General features: G+C 38.8%; 1 protein-coding gene across 2 annotated transcripts; it reads left to right on the top strand.

The window, feature by feature from the left end:
• The first annotated feature begins 187 nt into the window (after nucleotides 1-187).
• LOC127655563 (probable nuclear hormone receptor HR38) lies at nucleotides 188-24,635 on the top strand. 2 transcript variants are annotated; one of them, XM_052143459.1, is made up of 9 exons: nucleotides 188-472; nucleotides 3,255-3,408; nucleotides 4,271-4,352; nucleotides 6,716-7,563; nucleotides 13,466-13,595; nucleotides 14,949-15,112; nucleotides 15,542-15,738; nucleotides 18,500-18,678; nucleotides 23,557-24,635. In XM_052143459.1, the coding sequence occupies exons 3-9, from the start codon at nucleotides 4,289-4,291 to the stop codon at nucleotides 23,826-23,828; spliced, it is 1,854 nt and encodes a 617-aa protein (XP_051999419.1). In that variant the 5' UTR covers nucleotides 188-472; nucleotides 3,255-3,408; nucleotides 4,271-4,288; the 3' UTR covers nucleotides 23,829-24,635. The 2 variants fall into 2 exon arrangements, with proteins under 2 accessions (XP_051999419.1, XP_051999418.1); XM_052143458.1 differs by lacking the exon at nucleotides 4,271-4,352 and adding an exon at nucleotides 3,062-3,107.
• The last annotated feature ends 462 nt before the right edge of the window (nucleotides 24,636-25,097 follow it).

Raw genomic sequence — 25,097 nt, 5'->3', positions numbered from 1 at the left:
CTTTCTCCCTGGCATGGACTATACAGCTTGTGTATACTGTACCAGCGAGGGCGGGGGACCGCTACAGTGCAGGCTCGACGTCACCTCTCCCATGGCGTCACATTGACGTAGCGCATACCAGGCTCGCTATGTAGAAGGCAGACACACATAAATGTGCTATTAGACTTTCTCTCGCTCAGCGCGCCACATAAACAAAGGCACATTGCAACTTCAGCCCAGCGCATCCTCTCCGTTAGTAACGCCGACACTTTTAACAGTGGAGCTGACAGAACCACGGAGTACTTTTTTCTTCTTAGCTAAGAGGAAAATCAACCAAATAATATTTTTTAAAGAAAAATCATCAACTTTGTGACTCTAAATTCAACTTCCATTCAACCACTATTTTCAGAATTTGATAATTCTGTTGGATATGTACAAGGAATTATTAAGGCATTAAAAACACATGTAAAGACGGAACCTCAACAGAAAGCAAGTAAGTGGGAATTTCATTTTAATACGCTTTATAGAAAAATCACACTACTTAAAGCAGGCAAATGTGAAAATATTAAGAACACGTTTAGTCTGATTTGTGTAGTTTGTACTGCGGTCTCCGTTCAGATATATTTTATTATTATTATTAGGCTATCATCATTTCAATGCCAATGTTTTTGAGAACTTTCTGCTCCGCGTTTGTCTCTAGTAGGCTAACCTGTTGATCCTCACCACGAAAACATAAACGAGCCGTGTTGTGATGCCTCTCTAGCAGATGGATGGACTGAAAACTAATTTAATTTGCGAAAGCTAGCGTATAATACTCTCTCTGGTTGTCATGGAAATGGGATGCCACTTCCTCACCCCGGTGAAACCGCTGGCAGCTCGCGCGGAGCCGGTTGAGAGTCTCGTGAGATGCGCCCTTGTAATATTCAGAGTGAGTGGCACGCGCTACGTGTTTCTTACAAGCCTTAACTGATATTGTGCAAATGTTTATTTATTTGCTTGTATTAGTGTGTGCATTAAGAGGACTTTCAGTGACTTCTATTGCTTCATCAATATAGCTTTTCCCCCGTTTGAATGAGACGGATGCACGAGCTCCATTAATTCTTAGGTCTTGTAGCCTATTTACCGTATAAACACATGTGCTAGCTACACAGTGAAATACACATTTGAACAATGATCAGATGTAAATCTGCACTAACTGTAAGAAGCTATTCACAATGAGCTCAATTTTTATTTTTCTATTAGTAGGCTACTCTCTCACTCTTTTTCGACAATGTTTTCTTGAGGAGATAAATATTAGCATGAATGATTATCTATTAGGGGCATAGCCTTCCTTGTGACATGAACTGTTTCACTGCTTTCAGAACACTTTAATATCTATTTAATAACTTTATACAGTGTGACTGAGTGTGTTACGGGTATAGTGGTGTTTACATTATTATGTTTGGTAATAGTGTGACACCACTCACGTGCAACGCGCTTTCAAAACGTTATGGCTAATTTGCGGTTTATAGGCCTACTTCTGTGTTATGTTCAGCTCGAATCAAACCAGACGGTGATGTGTAATGACAGGTATCGATGTTCATAGTTTTTTTATGGCTTGCAGCAAAAAGCTTTGTCATTTTGTATTTCATTGTCTGTTTACGTCAGAATAATGGATATGAATGGTGACGACCCACCTCCAACTCCAATGGTAGCATATATGATACAACACTAAGTGAGTTATTATACAAAAGTTATATTCTACAGCACGCGAGATTGGGTCAGGGAGGACATATCACCTGTTAAAGTGGTTTTGGAGAAAGTCTCTGTCTCTATCTCTGTCCCCGACGGATGTCAAATCCCGTTCTCCAAGCTAATTTATTGTACTTGTATTTTTCCATCCCTTTACCTCCACTGTCTCCTTTTCTTTGTGTGTTTACTGGAAAGCCTCTTTCTTGTGCACTTATTGAACGCAGAACGGAGCGCCTCTAACAAAGCGCGTGCTTCAGTGCTCTCTCGCGGTTCTCTGGGTTACCGGGGCACAAGCGGACCGGCGGCTCTAGATGTAGTACACATTGTAACACGCTCTGTCAAAATGACACAAAACCTCAAAACACACATTTTTAACAAAAAAAAACAAAAAAAATAAATAAACGTAATAAATTATACATAAAGCTACCCGCTTAAATATTAATGGCGATTAGAACATCTTAACTTAAAAATGTATGGCTATAGGCTATTTAGGACATTATACAATTTATAGGCTAAATTACTTCCTCCAGTCATATTCCCAAATCACGAGAGTAACAGAGGTTGAGAGATAAGCAGCAGTGCTCAATATTGTACACAGTGTTGAGGGCTGGCTTTATGTGAGCGCGACTCTGTCAGGGAGGGGGCGCTAGCTGATTTTAAAAACTCCTCTGTGGCGCGCTCGGGTTTATTTGAAGACCGGGTAGCCTACTGTCAAACTTCGGTGAGTGCTCAGGTGAATAATGTCACTCTTGAGAGTAGAGTGGCATTATTCTGTACAAAACAACAGGGCGAAATCTTTTATTAGACGAGCAGAACTTCTATAACTCCAAGCTCGCGTGCAGCACGAAATACTCCATTTGTAGATATCACATGTGAGATAATGTTCCTAAGTTATTTTTGTGCTTAAAAATGCAAATGACCTTTTGACTTTCCTTCATTTTCGCTTGCTGTTTTTTTTTTTTTTTTTGTCCTCCATCGAGTCTGACACAAGTAGGCTACGATTTTCTCTAAGTTTACCTTGTTGTTGGTGGAGTTTTCCTTTTTAAATATTGTTGGTTTGTGCCCAAAGACTTTGATCAGCATTGTTGTCAACGTTACATTTTGGATTATTTCTATAGACTAAGTATCGAATTCGAATTCGAGACTAGAATACGAGTCAAATTCTTATTCTAATTAAATAAATTTCTGTTGGCTATATGTGTCTTTTTTCACAATTCACATATTTCGAACATTTATTGGGCTATATATATATTAAGTATGAATTTTGATTTAACAAAATATGTAGCAAAATGGCAATACACGAATTTAGGTGACCTAAACCTCTTTTATATTTTTGCATGCACATGTCTAGAATAAAATAGAAGACTTGTAAGAGAATGGTGGAGCCTGAACGTATAGTAAGTCTCTTTTAAGTCTTCTTTAGATTGGCTTGCACTATGACCTGAAAATAAATGTCATTTAGCTGTGTAGTGGCAGAAAAGTCTGCGTGTCAGTACAGTGTTTGTGTGTGTGTCTTCATGTGAACTATATCTTCCTGTGCTTAGACTCCTGTTCGGAAGAGCGCCTGCAGCCCAGGTCTGAGTCCCGGCTACCAGATAACCTCTCCCGCCGCGTGTGCTGAAGCACCCACGAACCCCCGACACGTGCAGCCTCCACCCGTGAAACCGACCACGATTCAGCGAGCAAAAGGCCAACTAGGTACCACAAGGCACTTTACTTAGAATCTCACCTCATTCAGGAAGATACCTCACCCCGTTTTATAAAGATAGCCTACTTTATTTGCTCCATTATATATTTAAACTAGATCATACATAGGCTATGCACTATCATCTTTCACCTTTACTAAATGCGAATCGTTGTTAAATAATGGGGTTGTATCTTGCTTTGACGGTGAACAAGTAGCCTATGTTGGCCTATAACATTTTGGTTTATCTTGGCTTTCGAAGCTGGGAAATGTCAGGACCATGTATTGGTATTTTGTTCCTCTAAACGATTTGGAAAAAATTACGTTTTTCTGGGTCTGTATTATTCATGCAAAAATTATCACATATAAAAAAATTATATGTAGGCCTATATGTAAACTAAAAGATATGGAAAGTAGGGAAACTTAAGACATATTAATGAGTTTGTTTTTGTACTGGAAATAAATGCCATGATCAAAAATGACTAAAACTGATTTTAAGTCATTATTGTCGCTGTTCTGTACAAAATTCCTACAAAATATGAGCCGCGGAGATTGTGGTTGGACGTATTGTTTTATTGGCAGATAAGACTGACTTTCTGTTCCAGTTCATGTTTCATTTTATACATGCAATCTACCACTAGTATACGGTATTCTCCATGGTCCGATAGCAACCTCGTGTGCTTCTGTTAGAATGCATTTTCTGTGTTGTCTTGGTGTATGGAAAGAAAAAGTGTGGGTTGGGCAAATGTATTTGTGCTACCTGTTCTAATAATTAATATTTACATTAAGACCAAATTGATGCTTGTTAGCGTGTCATTTTTGCATTGATTTATTTTTATTTTTTTATATCGTTGATTTTTTTGTTTTGTTTGTTAGATCTATGGCACTCTGACAATGAACAAGCGATCACAGTTATTGGAACAGCTGCATTTTGTCCATCTAAAATGCACACCTCGAGGTTAGAAACTGTTTCATCCCTCTAAAGCGCTTTCTTAAACTCTGTGTGTGTATTTGTGTGAGGCTCTCTGTCTGGTGCATATACACACACGCACGCACACACACACCCTCACTAGAGCTGTAAATCTTCGTTTCAGTATGACTTTATGTGGTCTAGACTTTTTTTATTATTTAGATTTTTCCCCATTGTTATGGTCTCGTTTTCCTTTTAATTATCCATATCATGGTGAAAGGTGGACATGAGGTTGTGAATCGTTTGCACATGCACGTGCACGTGCACGGATAAAACATAAACGGATACACACGAGAGAAGGAGAGAGTGAAACAAATAACAAGTCCTTTTTGTATCGGGGTTTGCCTTTTCTAATTAGAGCTGGCTTTAAGTGTCTCAAATGAATATGGAAAAACACCGAAACTTTAAATTGGCCAAATGCCAATTGCGATTAATACTGACAAAAAAATTCTAAACTATTAAAAAGTGTCATCTTCAGCATATTTGTTCCCAGAAATGTATGTTTTGTGAAATTAGTGAAACTTTTTGAATATAAAACAAATACAGACTACTTTAAAATGTATTTAAAAGCTATGGGTTTTATTTTTCAAGTTTCAGTTGTGAATGAGACATAAGGATTAGTAAAATAAGTATTTGGAAGGAAGTACTTATATTAAGTGCACACACACACACACACACACACACACACACACACACACACACACACACACACACACACACACACACACACACAGTGGGGTATTTTCTGTGATGTTGGTGGCATAAGAAAGTTTGACTCACTCTTGCAATGCTCCATCCAGCGCGAGATAGACTGACCTCAAACCAGTCCTCCGTCAGTATCCATGACGAAAAGTGGGGTCGCACCTTGTCCCACTTGTCTCACACTTCCTCTAGCCAACATAAATATATGAACACCCCCTATATATATATATAGGGGGGTATATATATAATAATAATAATAATAATTATTATTTTTTTTTTAAGTAGAATTTCCACAAAATACTAAATTTCTTTTAAAATACTTTATTTGGAAAACCTCGAACTGGTTCATTAAATGTTGAAATTGAAAATATAAATCTTGCTTGTGAAAGAAAATATCCGTCTACAAAATTACCTTGGCATTTGGAAGGTCGATTTCAGACTGCTTTTTAAAATAATAAATAAATAAATAAATAAATAAATAAAAGGTAATCAATTTTAAAGCTAAAGGTCGATCTTTTCTTGGAGAGGTATCTTATATCTCTTCACGTGAGTAAATAACGCTCGTTATCCTTTGATTTTAGTGGCGTGACAGAAATGTCTACTGACATTAAACTCACTGTTATCGATCATGCTTTATGCCAATATGCGTTTGTGTGCCTAGCCGACGATGTGCGTTGGAAACGGAAGGCGCGCGCACCGGTACGAGTCAATGCAGGTAAAGAAGCATTCAGAATTGATAAGCCTACTGATTTTACTAAACACACATGACGTGCTGGAGGAACAAGGATTACGGAGAGACCACGCGACAGCGTCAGTCCGACGTCGGGTATGTGTACACTTCCCCACCTAGAAAAAATAAGCAAACAAATAACACACACACACACACACACACTGACTCAGGTGCACTTAAACAGCTGCAGTGCCAAGGTGTACAGTTGTAGGTTATATAACTCTGAGAGAGCGCGTTGGCAATATGGTTTTCCTGGAGCAGTGCTGGCTCAGGAAATACGAAATGAACAGAAACAAGGGAGTTCCTCTTTGCTTTTAAATATAATTTTATTTCAACAGCTGTTTGGTATTTGTACGCAACTGATTAAAATTTGTTGAAAAAAGGTGATACTATCGCATAGTTTTTTTATTAAAACTTAGAAAATAAATGACTATTCATCTTTATCAGATGTGTATGTTTTGTGCAGTTTTGCATGTTTACATCTATACTTATTTTTGTGCCAAGTTCACAAGAAATAAGGGCTGTAAGGAATAACTGAAGAATGATTTGCAGGTATGTGTGTGCTGTGGGTGTTCGCTCTCAAAATTAAAATCCAGCAAAACTGCCTAACTGTCATCATTAAGGTTGAAGGAGATATTGCAATAATTTAAATGTTCATTCAGGGTAAATAAGATGTTTTATTCCATTGCTATTTGTAACATTGAAAGAACATGTGCCAGGACTGAGTTGTGTATCTTTTTGCATGTGTGCCCACCAGCTCATGGCATAGCATGTTTCCAGGTGAATGGTTTATATACTAACTCGGTACTAACAGTATGGGTATGAAGGGCAGTGTTTGACATCATGTACTCTGTACACCTAAAGAAATTCTGCCAAAAGGCAATTTGATGTTCATTAAGTCTCCCCCATGTCTCTGTAGATATGCCCTGTGTTCAGGCCCAGTACGGCCCTGTACCTCATGGGTCCAGCTACTCCACCCAGTCCTTTGGTTACCATGGTGACTACACCGCTGACCTCATGGCGGCAGACTACACGAAGTGTGAACTTGGTGGGGGGGAGATCTCTGCGGCAGCCGCCACCACTTCCCTGCCCAGTTTTAATGTGTTTGTGGAAGGAGGCTTTGAGCCCAAACCTTCCTGTCTTTATCAAATGCCTCATCAACGCCCGATAATCAAGAAGGAGGAGGAGTCTTACCCACCCATGGCACAATCCGATGAGGCAATAGCTGGAAGCTCCATGTACTTTAAGCAATCACCCCCATCAACGCCCCCCACGCCACTTCACCCCGGCCCACACAGCAGCTCTTTCTTGTGGGATGAACACAGTCTTCCCTCTGTGCCCCAGACCTGCCTGATTGAAGGCCCACTGAAGAGTCCCCGCTTCCCTCATTTCTACGAGCAGACGGGCCCACCCTCCACCAGCAGCTATGACACTGCCATAGGCCTTCCACTGTGCCCCGAACGCTCTCCTTCAACCTCGTCTTCATCTTCGCATGTGCCACCTAGCCTGGACACACACACGCATTCACACTCACACGCACACTCTCATACACACTCACACATGTACCCCTTGAACATGGGTAAGCCCGGTGGCCTGGCATTCCGCTCTCTGGGCATGGGCCCATGCCCGCCACTGCTGGGAGAGAATTTGCCATCACCACCCAGTCGCACCAGCTCTGGAGAGGGTACCTGTGCAGTGTGCGGAGACAACGCGGCTTGCCAACATTACGGTGTACGTACCTGTGAGGGCTGCAAAGGCTTCTTTAAGGTAAGAGTTTATCATCCCAACAAGAACAACATCCAATATTGTGGTAAACATACATATACATTCAATAATTTTCTATTGTTCTCAGCTCAAAATTACACTTTGAAATCCCATCCACTCTCAAGAAATATAAAGTTCCATGATTGTCATTAGTGTTGGTGCAAACGTGTATAACAATCCTTTTTATGCCAATAGGAGCATTTTATTTACTATTTACACTGAAAGATCTGCACTGCAGAGCATACTCGCCAGTATTTGGGCCTGTAAAGCACAGTGCTGTAGATCAAACCAGTGAGCTAGAACACAGTGAACTGAGGTCAATTGAAACAGATGGGAAACACTTGTCATGTAGGATTCCCCATGATGTATTCAAATTTTTTAAGTATTGTGGTCTAATACATGGCTGTTTTGTTATGAAACGTTGATATGTAGGTGTTTGCAGTTTATGCTGAAATTGTTCTTCACAGTGTGTGCTTAAAGTGTAGTGCATTTCTCATTGTTTCATGTCTATCATTAAAGAGTGTTAGGGGGTTGCAGATGGTTTATTGTATCATCTACAATAACTGTGTTGGTCAGAAGGTTTTCAGTTTTTTTTGTCTCTGTAGCAGTGTGGCCAAGGTAGTGTTTGTTCATTTTGTATTCATTAGCATCATTAGTTTTGTTATTGCTTTGAAAGGAGCTCTTGGCTGAAGAGTCTTACATGGCTCTAAAATGATCACACCTCATTCTCTGAGTGTGAGGCTCAGGGTTAACCAACCATTGTTACACACTCCGCAGGCATTTGAACCAAGGTTAAAGCCCACCATGTGAATAGTGATTTTTCAGGGAGCTGTATGTGTTTGTGCATTTAGTTCTGAAAGGGGGGGGGGTGGTTTGATGTGTTACGATCTGTATGACTTAACATATTAAGTGTTTGAGGTTGTACAGAAAATAATTTGTGTTCCTATACAAAACCTGAAAGAATGTTTAGTTTCAGTTTCAGAGATGTTGTACTGTGACAGGTTTGCTCGTCTTTCTCATGAAAGTACTGGCTTGTGTGTTCTGAGTGTGAATGTTTGTGTGTCTTTGAGTGCTGTCACAAATCGTCTGAGCGGCAGTTGCCAAGGCGCCTGTGAGGGTCGTTTCCCCCGGTGACTAGTGAGAGGTGTGACAGCATCACACACTTAAAATACAGCAGCTCAAAACTATAGCAAGGAGCACATACACACACCAAAGAGTGTAAATAGAAAGATATCATTAAATTATTTTGGGGGTAAATTGTGTTAATTGGGTCTTTTTGGGTAAGTCTTTTTTTCTTTTCTCTTTTTTGCTCTGGTTTGAAAAAAAAAAATCCTACAGAAACACTGAGAAGACTTTAACATATGGAGAGAATGAGAAGGAAATTGCTGAAAAACTAACACTGAAAGTGAAGGGGAGAGAGAGTGGCAGAGCTGAAATAATTGAAAATGGCCTGTGGTCTGGTGCAGAAATAAATTATGCCTCTTTTCAATTAGTTTCACAAATAAAGTTTTTATTTAGTAATTAATAGAAGCAGGGGTTGGTAAGCCTGAGGCTATGTAGCCATCACTGCAACACTAGCAAACATGCACACACAAATGACATCCACAATGACATAAGCACACTGGCAAATTTTAGACAATCAGCATACTTATTTTAATGCACACACACACACACACACACACACACACACACACACACACACACACACACACACACACACACACACACACACACACACACACACACACACACACCACTAACTCACATAATACACTAACCATTTAATTATCTCAGGCAACTCATTAACTCACAATATAAATATTAGCAGGTGCATCTTAATGCAAAGCAGTGTATTGTGTGGCACTGCATTTGCTTTGCCAGACAGCTAACGCTCTTAAAAAAATCAGATAAATCTGTTTTTATACAATAGAGTTTATTCTTACATTTTGAATATGCATATTGATTCCTAGTACACTAGTTTATAAAATACATTTTAATGGGGTGTGCATGCATTTATCTGCTCAATTTATTCAGATTTTTCCCTGGCTTTTGTTTTTCTGTTCATTAACAGGCACTAAATAATTTTACTTACTTTCCATCTGAATACAAACCGCTTCTGCTGTTTTAGAAAATAAAATATCAGCACACCAAATCTTTTCTCTCTGTTTTGCTCACCTACTCCTCTCCACTTATTTTCACACTGTTTCTTTGGTTTGAAATTGCTCAGTGACTCATAACGCACCCTGAGTGAGAACATTTATTCTGAATATTTACCTAATGGAGGTTAAGGACAGGCTTGCTCATTCACAAAACCTGCAGTCCACTGGAATAAAAATTTAATAGCTCTTAACATAACGCAACTGAATAAGAACTTGTCTCAAGCACTTTACAATAATTGAATCAACAAAGATAAATGTTTTCTCTTAGCATTTGAATAATAAACCACATAATAATCCAAATAATAAACCAACATTTCTTGATTTGTGAACACAGCTTGTCAAAAACTGAGTGAAAGAGTGGGTAGAAGACATTTTCTCATAATACTGTCCAAGTGTGCAACACACACATACTATAAACACACTTAACCAATTAATGATGACCCTGTTCCACCTCTCCTATTGAACAGCCACACACACACACACATCTAATTACATACCGAGAGGAGGGTGAGAGAAGAAAGTCTGATCATCTCTGATTAGGGGAGGAGAGGACGAGGAGAGGGGGATATAGGTTCCCTAAGGGTTTTAATTTGCGACAGGGCCATTAGCACATGTTACATGTCACGAATCCACAACTGCTTGTCTTCACCAACCCTACGGACCCTGCTGTGCACTGGACCGTGACTCTGTATGTATGTATGTGTGTGTGAGTGGGCATGTTTATGTGGTTTACGAGGACAATATTTTAGGTTACAAACTGGTAATTACAAGGGTATTACGCTATAAATGTGGTTTATGAGTACATTTCTAGTGTCCCCGTAATTTAAATAGCTTAAAAAACATTAAATTATGTTTTATTGAAAATGTAAAAATGCAGAAAGTTTTCTGTGATGATTAGGTTTAGGGGTTGTGTTAGGTTTAGGGGATAGAATATTTAGTTTGTACAGTATAAAATCATTATGTCTATGGAAAGTCCAGGTAGACCAACATGTGTGTGTGTGTGTGTGTGTGTGGGAGAGGATGATGGTAGTCAGACAGTGATGATAGATTTTAGTTTTTTAATTTTGTCTAACATGGAGTGTAACAAGCTCTTCTGACTTGTATAGAGTGGATTAATGTTGCCATCTGTGTGTGCATCAGAAAGTGATAGATATGGTAATTTAAGGGGTAGTTCAACCAAAAAAGAAAATTCTGTAATTTACTTACATATGTTGTTCCAGACTCATAAAACGTTTTCGATACAATTTAAGTAAATTAACAACTCATTTTGGAAAATTCATACTTGTTTGAAACAACATGAGGGTGAGTAAATGAGAGAAATGTCCTTTTACAATTAAAACAATTCAGGAAATTAAAGCGATAGTTCACCTAAAAATGAAAATTCTCTCATCATTTACTCACCCTCATGCCTTCCCAGATGTGGATTACTTTCTTTTTTTCAGCAGAACACAAACAAAGATTTTTAGAAGAATATTTCAGCTCTGTGGGTCTTCACAATGCAAGTGAATGGGTACCAAATTTTGAAGCTCCAAAAAGCACATTAAGGCAGCATAAAAGTTATCCATATGACTCCAGTGGTTAAATCCATATATTCAGAAGCGATTTGATAGGTGTGGGTGAGAAACAGATCTATGTTTAAGTCCTTTTTTATTATCAATCTCCACTTTTACTCTCACATTTTTGTTTTTGGTTATTTGCATTCTTCATGTATATTGCCACCTACTGGGCAGGAAGGAGAATTTATGGTAAAAAGTGACATAAATATGATCTGTTTCTCACCCACATCTTTTATATCCCTCCTGTAGATATAGGCGTTCGAAATTGCATTCTACCATAATATTCATACTGTTTCTGTTATAGACACATATAGCAGAAGTAGTAAGAATAGTATGGGTAGTATGCCATGCAGCAAACATTTTGGTACCAATTGACTTGCATTGTGAGGAACGACAGCGCTGAAATATTCTTCCAAAATCTTTGTTTGTGTTCAGCCGAAGTAAGTCGTACACATCTGGGATGGCATGTGGGTCAGTAATTGATGAGGGAATTTTCATTTTTGAGTGAACTATTCCTTTAAAGACAAAAAAGAATAAACATTACAATTGCTGCACTGTTTTCAGTGTGAAATGGTTTAAAATTTATACAAATGTGAACTCACACAGAAGACATTTCAGTTACCTATTGGTCAAAATACAAACAGTACAGACATTTATCTCATTTCATAAAAATCATGAGATGTCTATATTAATTTGCCATGCTCCTGCAGTAATAAAACCGGCATTTGCAGACTTTACACTTAGAATCTGTCACAGTCTGAAACAACTATAAAGTGTAGAATACAGTTACACTCAAATAACATGGTGTGGTGTGATTGAAAGGACAAGGAGTTAATTTTCTACTAACCCCAGGCTGCTTTTAAGATGATGTGTGCCACAAGTTGTATCTTAAATCAAGTCAGAATGAATCTGTGTAAATTCAGCATTATCTGTACTGGCTCTCAATTGACTAGACTCCTCTAAGTGATGGTGCATTGGTGTGTCTAGAGGGATATCCACTCTGGCCACTGTGATAGTTTTGCATTTTTGTCAATCAATTAAAGTGAAATATGATAGACTGTGCAAATCACATGGATGATTTTTGTGTGGGAGGCTGTTTTGGCCTAACCGGATGGTAAAATTCCAGCTTCCTTGGAATCACAGGTGCTATTTTTCTTTTTTTAATTTACACCTGGAAACAGCAGTTTGTGTGTATGATGATTTCTCTTGATTGGCTTTATTAAAAGCATTACAAACTAAAAAATAAAGCAACAACAAAGACCATATGACATTTAAAAACACATTTCTAGCTTCTGTGGGTAATCAGGGATCGCTACAGTGGCCGGCTCCTTTATTTACATTTAAAAAGGAAACTACATAAGAACTGTTATAAAAGGTAATGAAAGCCTTACCTAGATGACCATCATGAAGATTATGTTTTCCATTTCTGTTGTTTATTTGCTTAACTTGTAACTACTAGCAGCCTAGCTAATTGAATAACTGCGCAATGAAACAGGCATAGTTGGTGTAAGTTTTAGTGCAGTTAAATTGACCGCAGTTGTAGCTTATTAAAGTTTTGTTTTTGTTTTTGTTTGTTTAGGATATCACTGTATAACTTAATGCTCTCACGGAAGCACATAATATTTTGGTTCAGCAGTAGCATGTGGCCTTGATGTCTAAACCTTAGCATTGTCATGCACAGAGCTTGTGTTAAGTTGTTTCCTGTTTGCTACGGTTCTGAGGGCGGAAGGGCTCGCAGATCGTTTTGATTTCATTTTAATAAGGTCAGCAATAATCATGCATATCCAGCCGAGGAGAAAACAACTCCCAGGGGGTTATTGCAGTGCCATGATCCGCCAAAACCCTGAGGTGCCGTGAGCTGATCCGCGAGTTTCACAAACAATTTTATCACGCAGTGTGGGATGTCTCGCGGGAGTGGCCTCTGCACGCTTTGCACTGATCTTCATTGTCAGTGGCTCGCACTAATAAAATTGTCCCTCCTGCAGGCCAGGCATGTTGGGAAATTAATTTTATCTAATTATCCTGATGGAGCTGGAGCTTTTTCACATTGTAATTAAAATCTGACCTGCGAGCCATCTTTTTAAATCTTAGTCGAAATGGGATTAAATTTAATAGATAGAATGTTTAGACTTGTTAGCTTATTGTTTATCTTCTCTCTTTTCTTTCCCTTTTTATTGTCTCTGGCTGCAGAGGACAGTGCAGAAGAATGCAAAGTATGTGTGTTTGGCCAGTAAAAACTGCCCTGTGGATAAAAGGAGACGAAATCGCTGCCAGTACTGCCGGTTCCAGAAGTGTCTCAGTGTAGGCATGGTGAAAGAAGGTAACACATGCACACATGCACCTGTAAAATAAATGCACAGGCATACAGGAAGCAAACCACTTCTACATGAGAATCTATTATACATTGTATTATCTGGCCAAGCCACTCAAGCAATTATCACACAATAGGCCTCGGTGCATATGACCTCAGCTGGACCTCTAGTTAGAGACTGGCGGAATAGGAGATAGACACTCTTTATCTTAATCACTTAAAATCCACAGACTGACACCCTATGATCAAGAAGCGCCGTGCATTAATAGAGATTTGGTACATAGCTGGTTTGGTTGGTTAGTATGAATGTGTGTATGAATTAAACTATAATAGATGTTTACCAGGAATTATTCGCCTCTGCAATCACAGCCTATCAGCAGCTTTAGAGCCGGTAATAACACAGCTCACAGGACAGTCACAGGCCTATGGGTTTATGAGGACATATAATATTTATAGAATTTAAGCATGAATGTAGTGTGATTCAAAAGATCACACATTGGTTCATCTTATCCAACCCAAACAGTTATTAGCACAGACATACACTGTTCTTATAATATCTCATGTTTGCTTGCCCAGTGCCCATTCTCTCATGCAGATCATGCAGCTTTCAACTGCCACCTACTGGTCAATTCTGTATTTTTGAGAGTGATAGAACGTTTGGAATTAGAGATAGTGTGGGAAAGGGCAAAAGGTTGTAAACTTAAAAAAGTGAAACTAAAAATATATTGTAAAGTAAAAGATTTTGCATGCAAGTGTGGACTTTCATCATCCATCCATCCATCCATCGTCAACCGCTTATCCTGTGTACAGGGTCGCGGACTTTCATCATATGATTTTTTAATATTTAGCAGTGTCTTTCTAGCAAGTCAGTCTACTGTCTGCCGTCTTTGGAACGCTCTCGGAAGGCTATTTCTAATCATGGCAGTGCAGCTGCTATCTACTTGAATGGGGAAAGACCACAATTTCAAAAACGATCGGTCAAGATTATGATCAAAGGTCATATTTCAAATCAGCAGTAAAATCTGACAATTCTGGAATCATAATTTGTACTTCTTTACCTCAGATTACGCAAAAAAATTTTTATCTAATTTTCCGGCTTGTATTGCCAACGTGCATGCACTTTTTCGAGTTGATTGACAGGCAATGTCTATATCTAAATGGTGATTGGCTCTTTTAAAGAGGGAATTCCTTTCTACATCCGTTGACCTTTGTGCATTCCAATTTCTCCCATTCAGAAGTGGCCTGTCTGCTAAATAGTCTTTGTATTAAGTTCTTAGATGTTATAATTGCATGGACCAAGTGTAAGAATTGTGCATTGTTTAATTGCATTGTTAAGATGGTGCATTGTTGTGTTTGACACAGTGGTACGCACAGACAACCTAAAGGGGAGGAGAGGTCGCCTGCCGTCCAAACCAAAGAGTCCACTGCAGCCTGAGCCCTCACCCCCATCACCCCCTCTTACCCTGCTCAATGCACTAGTGCGGGCCTACTCCCAGTCTACACCACGAGAACTAGACTACAGTCAGGTACCTGAGTATGTGTGTGTGTGTGTTTGGGAAATACTTTTCCATTACACCAGTCTAGCCTAATTTTCGAATACAGTGTTATTTAACCCTTTCATACACAAATTATTAAATTACAAAGGAAAAATACTATGTTTCTGTTTACTTCAAAACATGAAATATACCCATTGCCAATCAGTTACACATCTATCCATGGCAATAGTATATAGTTGTACTAGTGCATTTACATTTTTTCAGCTGTTTTGAATTTATTGTTATATATAGAAAATACAATGACAAGAGAACAGTACTCTAGAATTATAGGACAGGATCAAAGTCACCAATTGTAGTTTGAATGTTAATATTCAGAGGGTTAATATCCATTGTCATCACATTGAAATGAGTGATTGTGATTTGTGTGACATACCCATCTCTCTCTCTCTCTTCCTGTAGTTCAGTTCAGTGGAGCCAGTGGGTCTGTCTGAATCACAGCAGATCCAGATGTTCTATAGAGTGCTAACTGGCTCCATGGAGGTGACGCGCTGCTGGGCCGAAAGCTTGCCTGGATTCTCTGAGCTTCACCATGATGACCAGAACCTGCTCATTGACTCTGCCTTCCTTGAGCTGTTCGTGCTTCGCCTTGCAAACAGGTACATGTAAACAAATACAGATCTCACAGTGCAAATACACAAAGTGCACACAGATTTATAAATGATAACATGGTACAGGTCATCTTTGATCGGCAAAGGGGGTGGACAGCAGGTTTAGAAATTAACTAGGGCCACCGAAAGTGACCTTAAAATTCTGTTATAAGTACATCACTCTAACATTTAATTTATTTATTTAAAGAAAATTACCAACAAATCGAAATAATTTTTTGTGGTAATCAACATTATTCCACAAATACTTGTATTGAACCCAGAATATTCCTTTAAATGAGTAAATAGTAAAAACAGTTTTGACATTGATGAACAGGTAGCTACCTGTTTTTTAGTATTCAAGGAGGCTTTCAAAAAGGCATTGCAAAACAAGGGAGACTTTGATTTAAAAAAAAAAAGTTGAAAAGTACATAAAGTCTATAAAAAATATACCAAAATGCTTATAAAAATCTAATGTTATACAGAGAAAATAATAAGAAACTAAGGATAAAGTATACCAAAACAACTCTCTTCCGAACAGAAAGTTGTAGGTTGTAACAATCTCCACAGATTAACCTATTAATCTAAACTCGTAGCAACTGTCAAAATTCTCATTCACTTGCTGTTAGTGATGTCTAACAAGTGTTGGTTGTTTTTCTTTCTAGTTGAGAAATAGGCAAGAGGTATAAAGTATCATTATGACTGTGGAAAAAGTCACTGACAGCATGATTTATATTGTACAATATACTGCAATCATTGTTGGTTACACTGTGACATCACGTGACATTTTCTATCAGTGTGTGTGTATCTACATGTGAGAGCACGTGTTCCCTCTCTCTATTCAGCACTGATAGGTTACTATGGACACTGTGTAGAAGATCCTTTGGAATTCTCTTATTTAAGTTTATTGGTTTGAAGCCCTGCCTGTTCACCTCCAACCTAGACATTATGTGTGGCAAAAACTGTTTTAGACCGATAATACAACATCATTTACAGTATATTACATTTCCAGAACTCTTGCATAGTATTACACACAGTATGTCACATTTCTATTTTACTTGCTTTGTCATTAAATCAAAGCACAGTCTGAATCAAGACTAGAAGTAACCTGTTGTTTCAAGACGTTAAGTAAAAGTGTGTGCGTGGATGTGTTTGTGTCGTGACTCAGTGACATTTTGATGTTGCTTTAACAGGAAGTGGATTTTTGTCTCAGCTCAGCTGCTCCCTGTGTAACTAGCACTGGTGCTCAAACCTCCCTCTCCTTCTTTGTTTCTCTCTCCCTCTCTGATGGTGTAGAAGCAGGTGCGGGGAGGGAGGGCAGTGGGTGGTGGCGTCACAACCTCAGTAGGGAGCTGTAGACTTGGGTTCTGACTCATTTAAGTGGGGGGATTCATCCGGGCCTACGTCACGTACACTCAAAAAATCACAAAGCAGACCAACTTGCACATTTTCCACTCTCAAAACATGCACAGTTCTCATACATGTCGAAAATAAATGGCACACACCAGAGAATGGTGTCTGAAATTCACAAGCTAACAAACACACTCACATATGGACATGCAGACATTCTTATGCCATACTGAGACTTATGAATAAATGGATAGCAAAGAGACCGACTTGCTCAGATGCAAATTTAAAAGCAATGTGTGCCTTTCCCTCCTCGAGGTTCCTGTTGTTGATTTTACTGAATAATAGGGGGCATTCTTTCTCTTTTTTCTCTCTCTCTTTCTTTTCTCAGTCTCTTTTCTCTACTGGTAGATAATATACCAACATTATTGGCTCTGTGTTTGTGGTCTGTATACATGCATTCATGTCTAGGGGGTTAAGACCATTAGGCTGCATTAATGAAGCACATATTTTGATTATTTACCCCTCAAAGCTTCAAAAGCAGCCTAGTAGATGACTCTTGAATATTCCTCCTCCTCTCTTCTCCCAATCTATATGAGTGTGTGCTTTCGTGTTTGCAAGTGTGGACTAATGAAGAACAGTTCATGCAGCAGAAGTCAGCACTCCACTGGAAAAAGTTTTTCTTTCTAAATTGCAGGGTTGAGAGTGAAGAGGTGAGACAGGCATAGAGAGTGGATATAGACAAAGAGAGAGAGAGAGAGATGGATGAGTGGAGGGCGTGTTTGGGCGTTTCAGTGCAATTATGTTCTTCCTCAAAAATGTTTATTCCACCATTAAAACTGCAAATAAATATTCAACCTCAGAATACACAGTGACTACGAAGATAAAACTTTACTGCTTTAACCCTCAGTGAAGGACAGAGCAGCAAGAGAGAGAGAGAGAGAGAGAGAGAGAGAGAGAGAGAGAGAGAGAGAAATAAAGAGTATAATCTCAGGAATGTTTTAAAAGCTTTAATTGGGAAAGCTTGGCATAATTAGGTCCATTCCTATCTTTGATGTGCTCTTCCCCGTGCTGGCTTTCATTTGTCGCTATGGTAATTGTTTCCTTGCAGTATGCATTAAACACAGATTTTCAGCAGCAAATCAGAGTACAGATCGGCATCACATGAATCAGAGAGAGGTGATAATCAAAGTGTTTATATTTGCGTGAGTCTGTGTGTATGTGCCTTTTGATAGCGTGTGTCTACATACTGAAAATTAGAGACTCACAAATGCTATATTGAAACGGGTACCTGTTCTGAAGGGAAGCTGATTAATTAAAAGATGAAAGTCAGCCACTGAACTCTTGCCTTCAAACAGCACCTTGAACCAGTATAAATAACAACAGTTCTAATCCCCCCCCCCCTCTTTACCTTTCTCTTGCTCAGGTCATTGCTGGCAGAAGAGAAGTTTGTGTTTTGTACAGGCCTGGTCCTGCACCGGCTTCAGTGTCTGCGTGGATTTGGAGAGTGGCTGGACTCCATCCGTGACTTTAGCGCTCACCTGCAGGGTCTCAACTTAGATCTGCATGCTTTCTCCTGCTTATGTGCCCTGGTTCTGCTCACAGGTAAAACACAATCCTCAATGCACACATTAGGCATGTACAAAACAACATATTTTCCATTGCTACTAGCCATGGGTTGTCTGAACAACTAGTCGACTAATCAGTCTTAAGGAAGCCCTGTATAACTAGGCTTCTTTTGTGGTAACTTTAGCCGGATCAGCCATGTTTCATAGGGAGCATTTACATTAGGCACGTTTTTGCATTCCAAAACAGATAGATGGAGAACTATGTAATGGAACAGAATATTGTGGTCTCAAGGCACATTTCTAAAAGTTTAACTTATTATTAAAAAATGTTAAGCCATCTTATGTGGGATGTTGAAAGACACAACTGTCATAACTGTCTGCTACCTCAATAACTGCTATGTGCGTAGAACACTCTCTCATAGTATGTTATGTTTACGTTTTTATTAATCTTTTTGCACTACTGTGTACTGGTCGGCGCTGCACTGTCTCTCACTGTGCCTATTGTCCTGTTCATTGTTAGAAATTTCTTGTACTGTCCCATACTTTTTACACATGTTTGCACGTGCACTTTATATAGGTATATAGGTATATATAGGTATTTTATTTAGTTGTGTAGTCTCATGTGGTTCTGTATTTGTCCTATGTTTGTCCTATGTTGGTCCTGGAGGAACGTTGTCTCGTTTCGCTGTGTACTGTACTAACTGTATATGGTTGAAACGACAATAAAAAAACCACTTGACTTGACTTGACAATGCCATTAGCTGAAATAATCATCTCTAGTGTAATTGTTGAATCAGTGTTTCTTTTTTGTTTCAGCCAGCATTCAAATGATTATTTATTGGCAATGGATTGGGATAAAAGCATAAAAATGGATATCATTAGGCATTCCTTTTTACTTTAGTCCATAAAACTCAAAATGTGATTCTGAGTCAAAATGATAGAGCAGGTCACAGACTTATATATAGAAACAGAAGGTAACAGCTAAACAGCAGGTCGACTTACATACAGATACAGTGTGTATATATATATATATATATATATATATATATATATATATATATATATATATATATCGTTTTTTTTTGGAGTAACGGAATACATGTTACAGGAATCCGTATTTAAAATACAAAATATTAGTAACTGTATTCCACTACAGTTACAGTTTAAATCATTGGTAATCAGTTACATTTAAAAAAGTATTTTGATTACTGAAAAGATTACTTTGCATTTTATTGTCATTTGTTTCATTTAATGTTTAGACTATTCAGTTGGAAAACAATTATCCATATAAAAGATGCAATCTGAGGAGGTTTAGAACAGTAGTGGAACACTTTCTTAAGATGTGTTACATTCATACAAGTTCGTACTGTTGTGAGTGAAAAGGTGGATATTATGTCATTGAGGAATTTTTCCCTTGGGAGTTTAATAGAGGAGCTACATCACGTTTCTACAGCTAAACAAGAAAACAGTTAGAAACACTTTGACAGATGAAACAGTTGAAACTTAAATCTAATAAATACATGATTACATGCCATGTCATAGTTTTTTATTAGGTTTGGGTGTTTTTACAAGAAATGCTAACCAATGTAGCCTTTAACATTATATAGAAAGCTACAACCAATATGTCTATGACGAAAATACACGTTGGAGCATACTTTTCTTTCTTCTAGTAAGACCTTTAATATTAGAGCAAAAATTTACTGAAAAAATCTTATTCTTAATGAGAATTAAAATATTGTTTTTTTGTAAAAATATAAAAAAATCCTTAAAGTAGGGAGCCTGGGTAGCTCAGTGAATATTGGCACTGACTACCACCCCTGGAGTCGCGAGTTTGAATCAGGGCTTGCTGAGTGACTCCAGCCTGGTCTCCTAAGCAACCGAATTGGCCCGGTTGCTAGGGAGGGTAGTCACAAGGGGTAACCTCCTCGTGGTCGCTATAATGTGGTTCGCTCACGGTGGGGTGCATGGTGAGTTGTGCGTGAATGCCGCTCAACCAGCCACATGATAAAATGCACGAATAGGCGGTCTCAGACGCGTAGGCAACTGAGATTCGTCCTCCGCCACCCGGATTGAGGCAAGTCACTACGCCACCACGAGGACTTGGAGCACATTGGGAATTGTACATTCCAAAATTAGGGAGAAAAAAAAAACCTTAAATCAAGATAAATTTAAGTGAATTTTCTTACTTTATTTAATTGTTTATAGTCAAAACAAGTGAAAAATTTGCTAGTACTGAAGAAATAATCCAAAGTATTTAGATTATGTTACTGATTGATCTAATGGAATATGTTACAAATTACACATTTTACAGCATGTATTCTGTAATCTGTAGCGGAATACTTTTTAAAAGTAACCTTTCCAACCCTGTATATGTATGTACCCTGTATATGTATGTATATAGATAGATAGATAGATAGATAGATAGATAGATAGATAGATAGATAGATAGATAGATAGATAGATAGATAGATAGATAGATAGATAGATAGATAGATAGATAGATAGATAGATAGATAGATAGATAGATAGATAGATAGATAGATGCATGCAAACATATGCAAGTGTAGTGTGTAATCCCTATCCTTTCCTGTTCTCCACGCATTACTCTCCAACATATTCACTTCCTCCCAGCTCCTTTTGCTGTTGTCATTCTCTTATTCCTGTCTTTACACCCCTTTTGTCCAGTTGCTAGTGGTTGACACAGTGATCACAGGTGTGAGGCAGGTGCTGACAGAGATTAGGTTTACCTGAACATCAGAAATAATCCCCATTAATCACACACACACACACACACTCAACAGAGACAGAGAGATGGTGTGAGGTTTGTACATGTGTCCTCTGTGAGCACAGGTGGATATAGTCGATTATTGGTTGACAATGTAGGACAGTGTGTGTGTGTATGGGTCAGCAGGTGCTTGAATCTTGCCTTGCATTATTAACACTGAGGCTAAACAGCAGATCGACCTATATACAGATGAACACACACTCTGTCGCTGTCACACACACACAAATACACTCATAGACTGACAAGCAACTCAAAGAAACTCTTAAAAAAACATGTCACAATATTGGGGAAAAGATTTATAATATAAAATGTGAAATAAAAAAAGCTAAACATTTATTAAAAAAAAAATTTTTTTGTTAAAGGTGAACTGTGTAATTTCTGTTCCATTAGTTGCACCAAACGAAATTTCAAAAACAATCACCACATCGTCCACTGGTCAGCCAATCAGATCAGTGCCACCTCATTGGTTGAGCTATGTAGCTGTATCGGGCTGTTTTGGATGATCAAAAACAGAGCAATATTTTGATAACTCCACAATGCCAAAGTGTTTTTACTATTCAGGGAAATCATCCTACGAATGGCTTCCTTAAAGGTGTCTCTGTATATTAAATTAGGGTAGGAGAAGCTATTTTAACATAAAAAAATAGCACACTCCACCTTTAAAATAGGTTGATTGTTGTTCATCATTTAAAATCATTAAGACTTTCAGTTTGTATTTTAGAATAAGAAATGTAAAGATTTTACTTTATAAATAATTATATGATGGTTCAGGTTAATTTAGTTTGTAATGCAACATCTTTCAAGAGTTAAAAAATATAATAATGGAGAAAGAGAGAGAAAAAAATCTGTCTATTAATTTAACTGCTCACCCATCCAGCTCCCAATATTCTCCCTTTTCTCTGCCACAATCTACAGAGGAATGTGTGTGCATGTGTGTGTGTACCCGTGTGTGTGCCCCTATGGAGCAGCACTTAACTCAGTAGAGGAATTGAGCGCTACTCAGCAGAGCTCGGTTCTCCTCCTCCATCCCCTCTCTCTCTCTCTCTCTCTCTCTCTCTCTCTCTCTCTCTCGATCTCTCTATCTGTCCCCCACTTTCCAGTCCTCCACTCAGTCTATCGACCCTCTAAAAGTGTCTGCGGTGAAAGAGCGCCATCGATCATCCCCCAGGAGAGATAGAGAGAGCAAGGGAAAAAGAGTGAGACTGAGAGTAAGCGAGGATGTAGGCTGAATGCAATGACAGTGGAGCTACTCTGGGCACATTTCAAACACACATACCATGCTGAAAAGACCAGCTTAACCAGAATGTAATTCTCACGCAGTGCTGATCTAGCTAGCGGATCATGTAGTTCACCAGCAAAACTTTACTGGTGAAGTTGGTCAACTAGTATGCTTCTTAAGCTAGACAAAAAGCCTTGTTTGAACACCAGCACCAGCATCCCTGTGCCCCTGTGCACAAACTGAGGTCCAGAAAGAAATGGTTTACTGAGGTGTGGAAGAACTTGACTGGCCTGCACAAAACCCAGACCTGAACCCCATTGAACACTTTTGAGATTAATTGGAAAGGCGATTTCAAGCCAGGCCACATTACCCAACATTAGTTTTTGTCCTGCTCACTGATGTTCCTGTATCTGAATGGGAGCAAACCCTCCAATCCATGTTCCAACATCTAGTTCAAAACTTTCCCAGAAGTGTAGAAGCTGTTATAGCAGAAAAGGGAGGGCCAACTCACTATACTTGCCAAAAGTTTTGAAATGAATGTTCAACAAATACATTTACGTGTCCACAAACTTTTAGCCATGTTGCATATAAAGACATGCTTGTTTTTATGGAGACATAGATTAATCTCATATGAACAGGCATCTGTAGTTCAGGGACTGCCGGGCTGATATGGGTAACAAAATTAGTGTTGGGCTCTCATTTAATTTGGTTAATTGCTCCAGATAATCTTTCAAATTGTTCTAAATTTCTTTAGGTAAATCTCAAATTGGTGTGCAGGTGTGTTTATTTATGCAAGCAGGTGTTGAGGTGGTTCATGTTCACAAAAGAGAGGCCAGTGTAGTTGTTGCATTTAAATTGTTGTATTGACATTTTAACGCTATCCATTAAAAAAAAAATCTTTCTCGCTTTAGAACAATGTCCTGGTCTGAAGGAGCCCAAAAAAGTGGAGGAACTGCAATCCAAACTCATCTGCTGCCTGCGAGACCATCTGAACTCGGTTGGTGCTGGAGTTGTGGCTTCCGCTGGAAAGGCTCCACCCCCTGTCGGAGCTGTGCTTGGCTTGAGGGCGGAGCTTCGATCTCAGCGGACACAAGGCTTGCAGAGGATCTTCTACCATAAGCTTGAGGACCTGGTCCCACCCCCACCACTCATCGATAGGTTTCTGGACACCTTGCCCTATTAATGACCACGCTTACTATTGCACTCCACTAAAACGCCCACAAGCTCACTCAGACACGCCCACAGCGGCTATAAACTCACCCTTTGAGGGACAGAGCCAGTATCTAAGTGACACTGAACTCAATATCCCATGAGTCCCCCAAATCCTCACAGGAAACAATGTATCTGAGGAGGAAGAAAACAAACTGATCATATAAACCCTTTTAATCTCTGCTCTGCGCCAGATAATGTAGATATGAGACGGGGTTTGAGCGTGTTTGTATGACTGGCGTGTAACATGCATTGAGAAAGAGAGCATGGCTGCGACCAATGCCTATAGCTCAGTGTGTCGTGTTAGGAGAAGTATTATTGGTGTGAGAATGTGTTTGTATTTGTGTAAGCAGACCCGATGACTCCTTTGCAGGTGGTCCAAAAGTTCCACCATAATTGACTTTAACCATTGTGTTTATCACTAACATACACTCACAGACCCACAAGTGCACACATACTGTCCTTTCACACATACACACGGATCCAAAAAGCTAGCTTCAGATGCCAGATTATGACAAATAAACTGTTATTGGCATAAATGAAGTGGATGTGTGTGTGGAAACACATAGGAGTGTCTCTGAGGGAGGCTTTCGACACACACAGACAGAACAACAGAGTGCATTAATGTCCAGAATCACAGTTGATCACACCCCCAAAACCTGCAAACAAGTGCAATTTACTAAGTGCTATTGTAAATGAAGAGAGAGAGAGAGAGAGAGTGTGTGTGTGTGTGTGTGTGTGTGTGTGTGTGTGTGTGTGTGTGTGTGTGTGTGTGTGTGTGTGCCCGCTCCAGTCCTATTTCAAACTCTAAATTATTTTAATACTAAGACTCGCCTTGTAAGGTAAAGTTTTTAAATTTAGATGATTTTAGCCCAGTCTACGCATTAACTTTTTAATGACGAAGTTTCACAGACTTGAAATTACAATTTTATTTTTATTATTATTAAAAACCAATGAGTTTAGGGGTAGGATAACAGACTTAAATTATTAGAAGTAGAATTCGGGCTTCGAGCACTTAAATTACAGAAAGAGAAGGATAAGAGAAGGCAGAAGAGTGATACAGGTGCAGAGAGAGAGAGACCACAGGATGGAAGGAATGAAACATTCCGCCGCGTTCATGCTCATTTTTGTATGTTTATATTGTCTAGACCATTTTATCAATGGTGGACATTGCTGCAAAAAATTATTTTATATGTACAAAACTAAAAAAGGATTATATGCATGGTTTTCTCCTTCTCTCCTC

This window comes from Xyrauchen texanus, chromosome 15 (assembly GCF_025860055.1).
Source record: "Xyrauchen texanus isolate HMW12.3.18 chromosome 15, RBS_HiC_50CHRs, whole genome shotgun sequence".
Taxonomy (NCBI): Eukaryota; Metazoa; Chordata; class Actinopteri; order Cypriniformes; family Catostomidae; genus Xyrauchen; species Xyrauchen texanus.
This window is presented reverse-complemented; position numbering and strand designations above follow the sequence as displayed.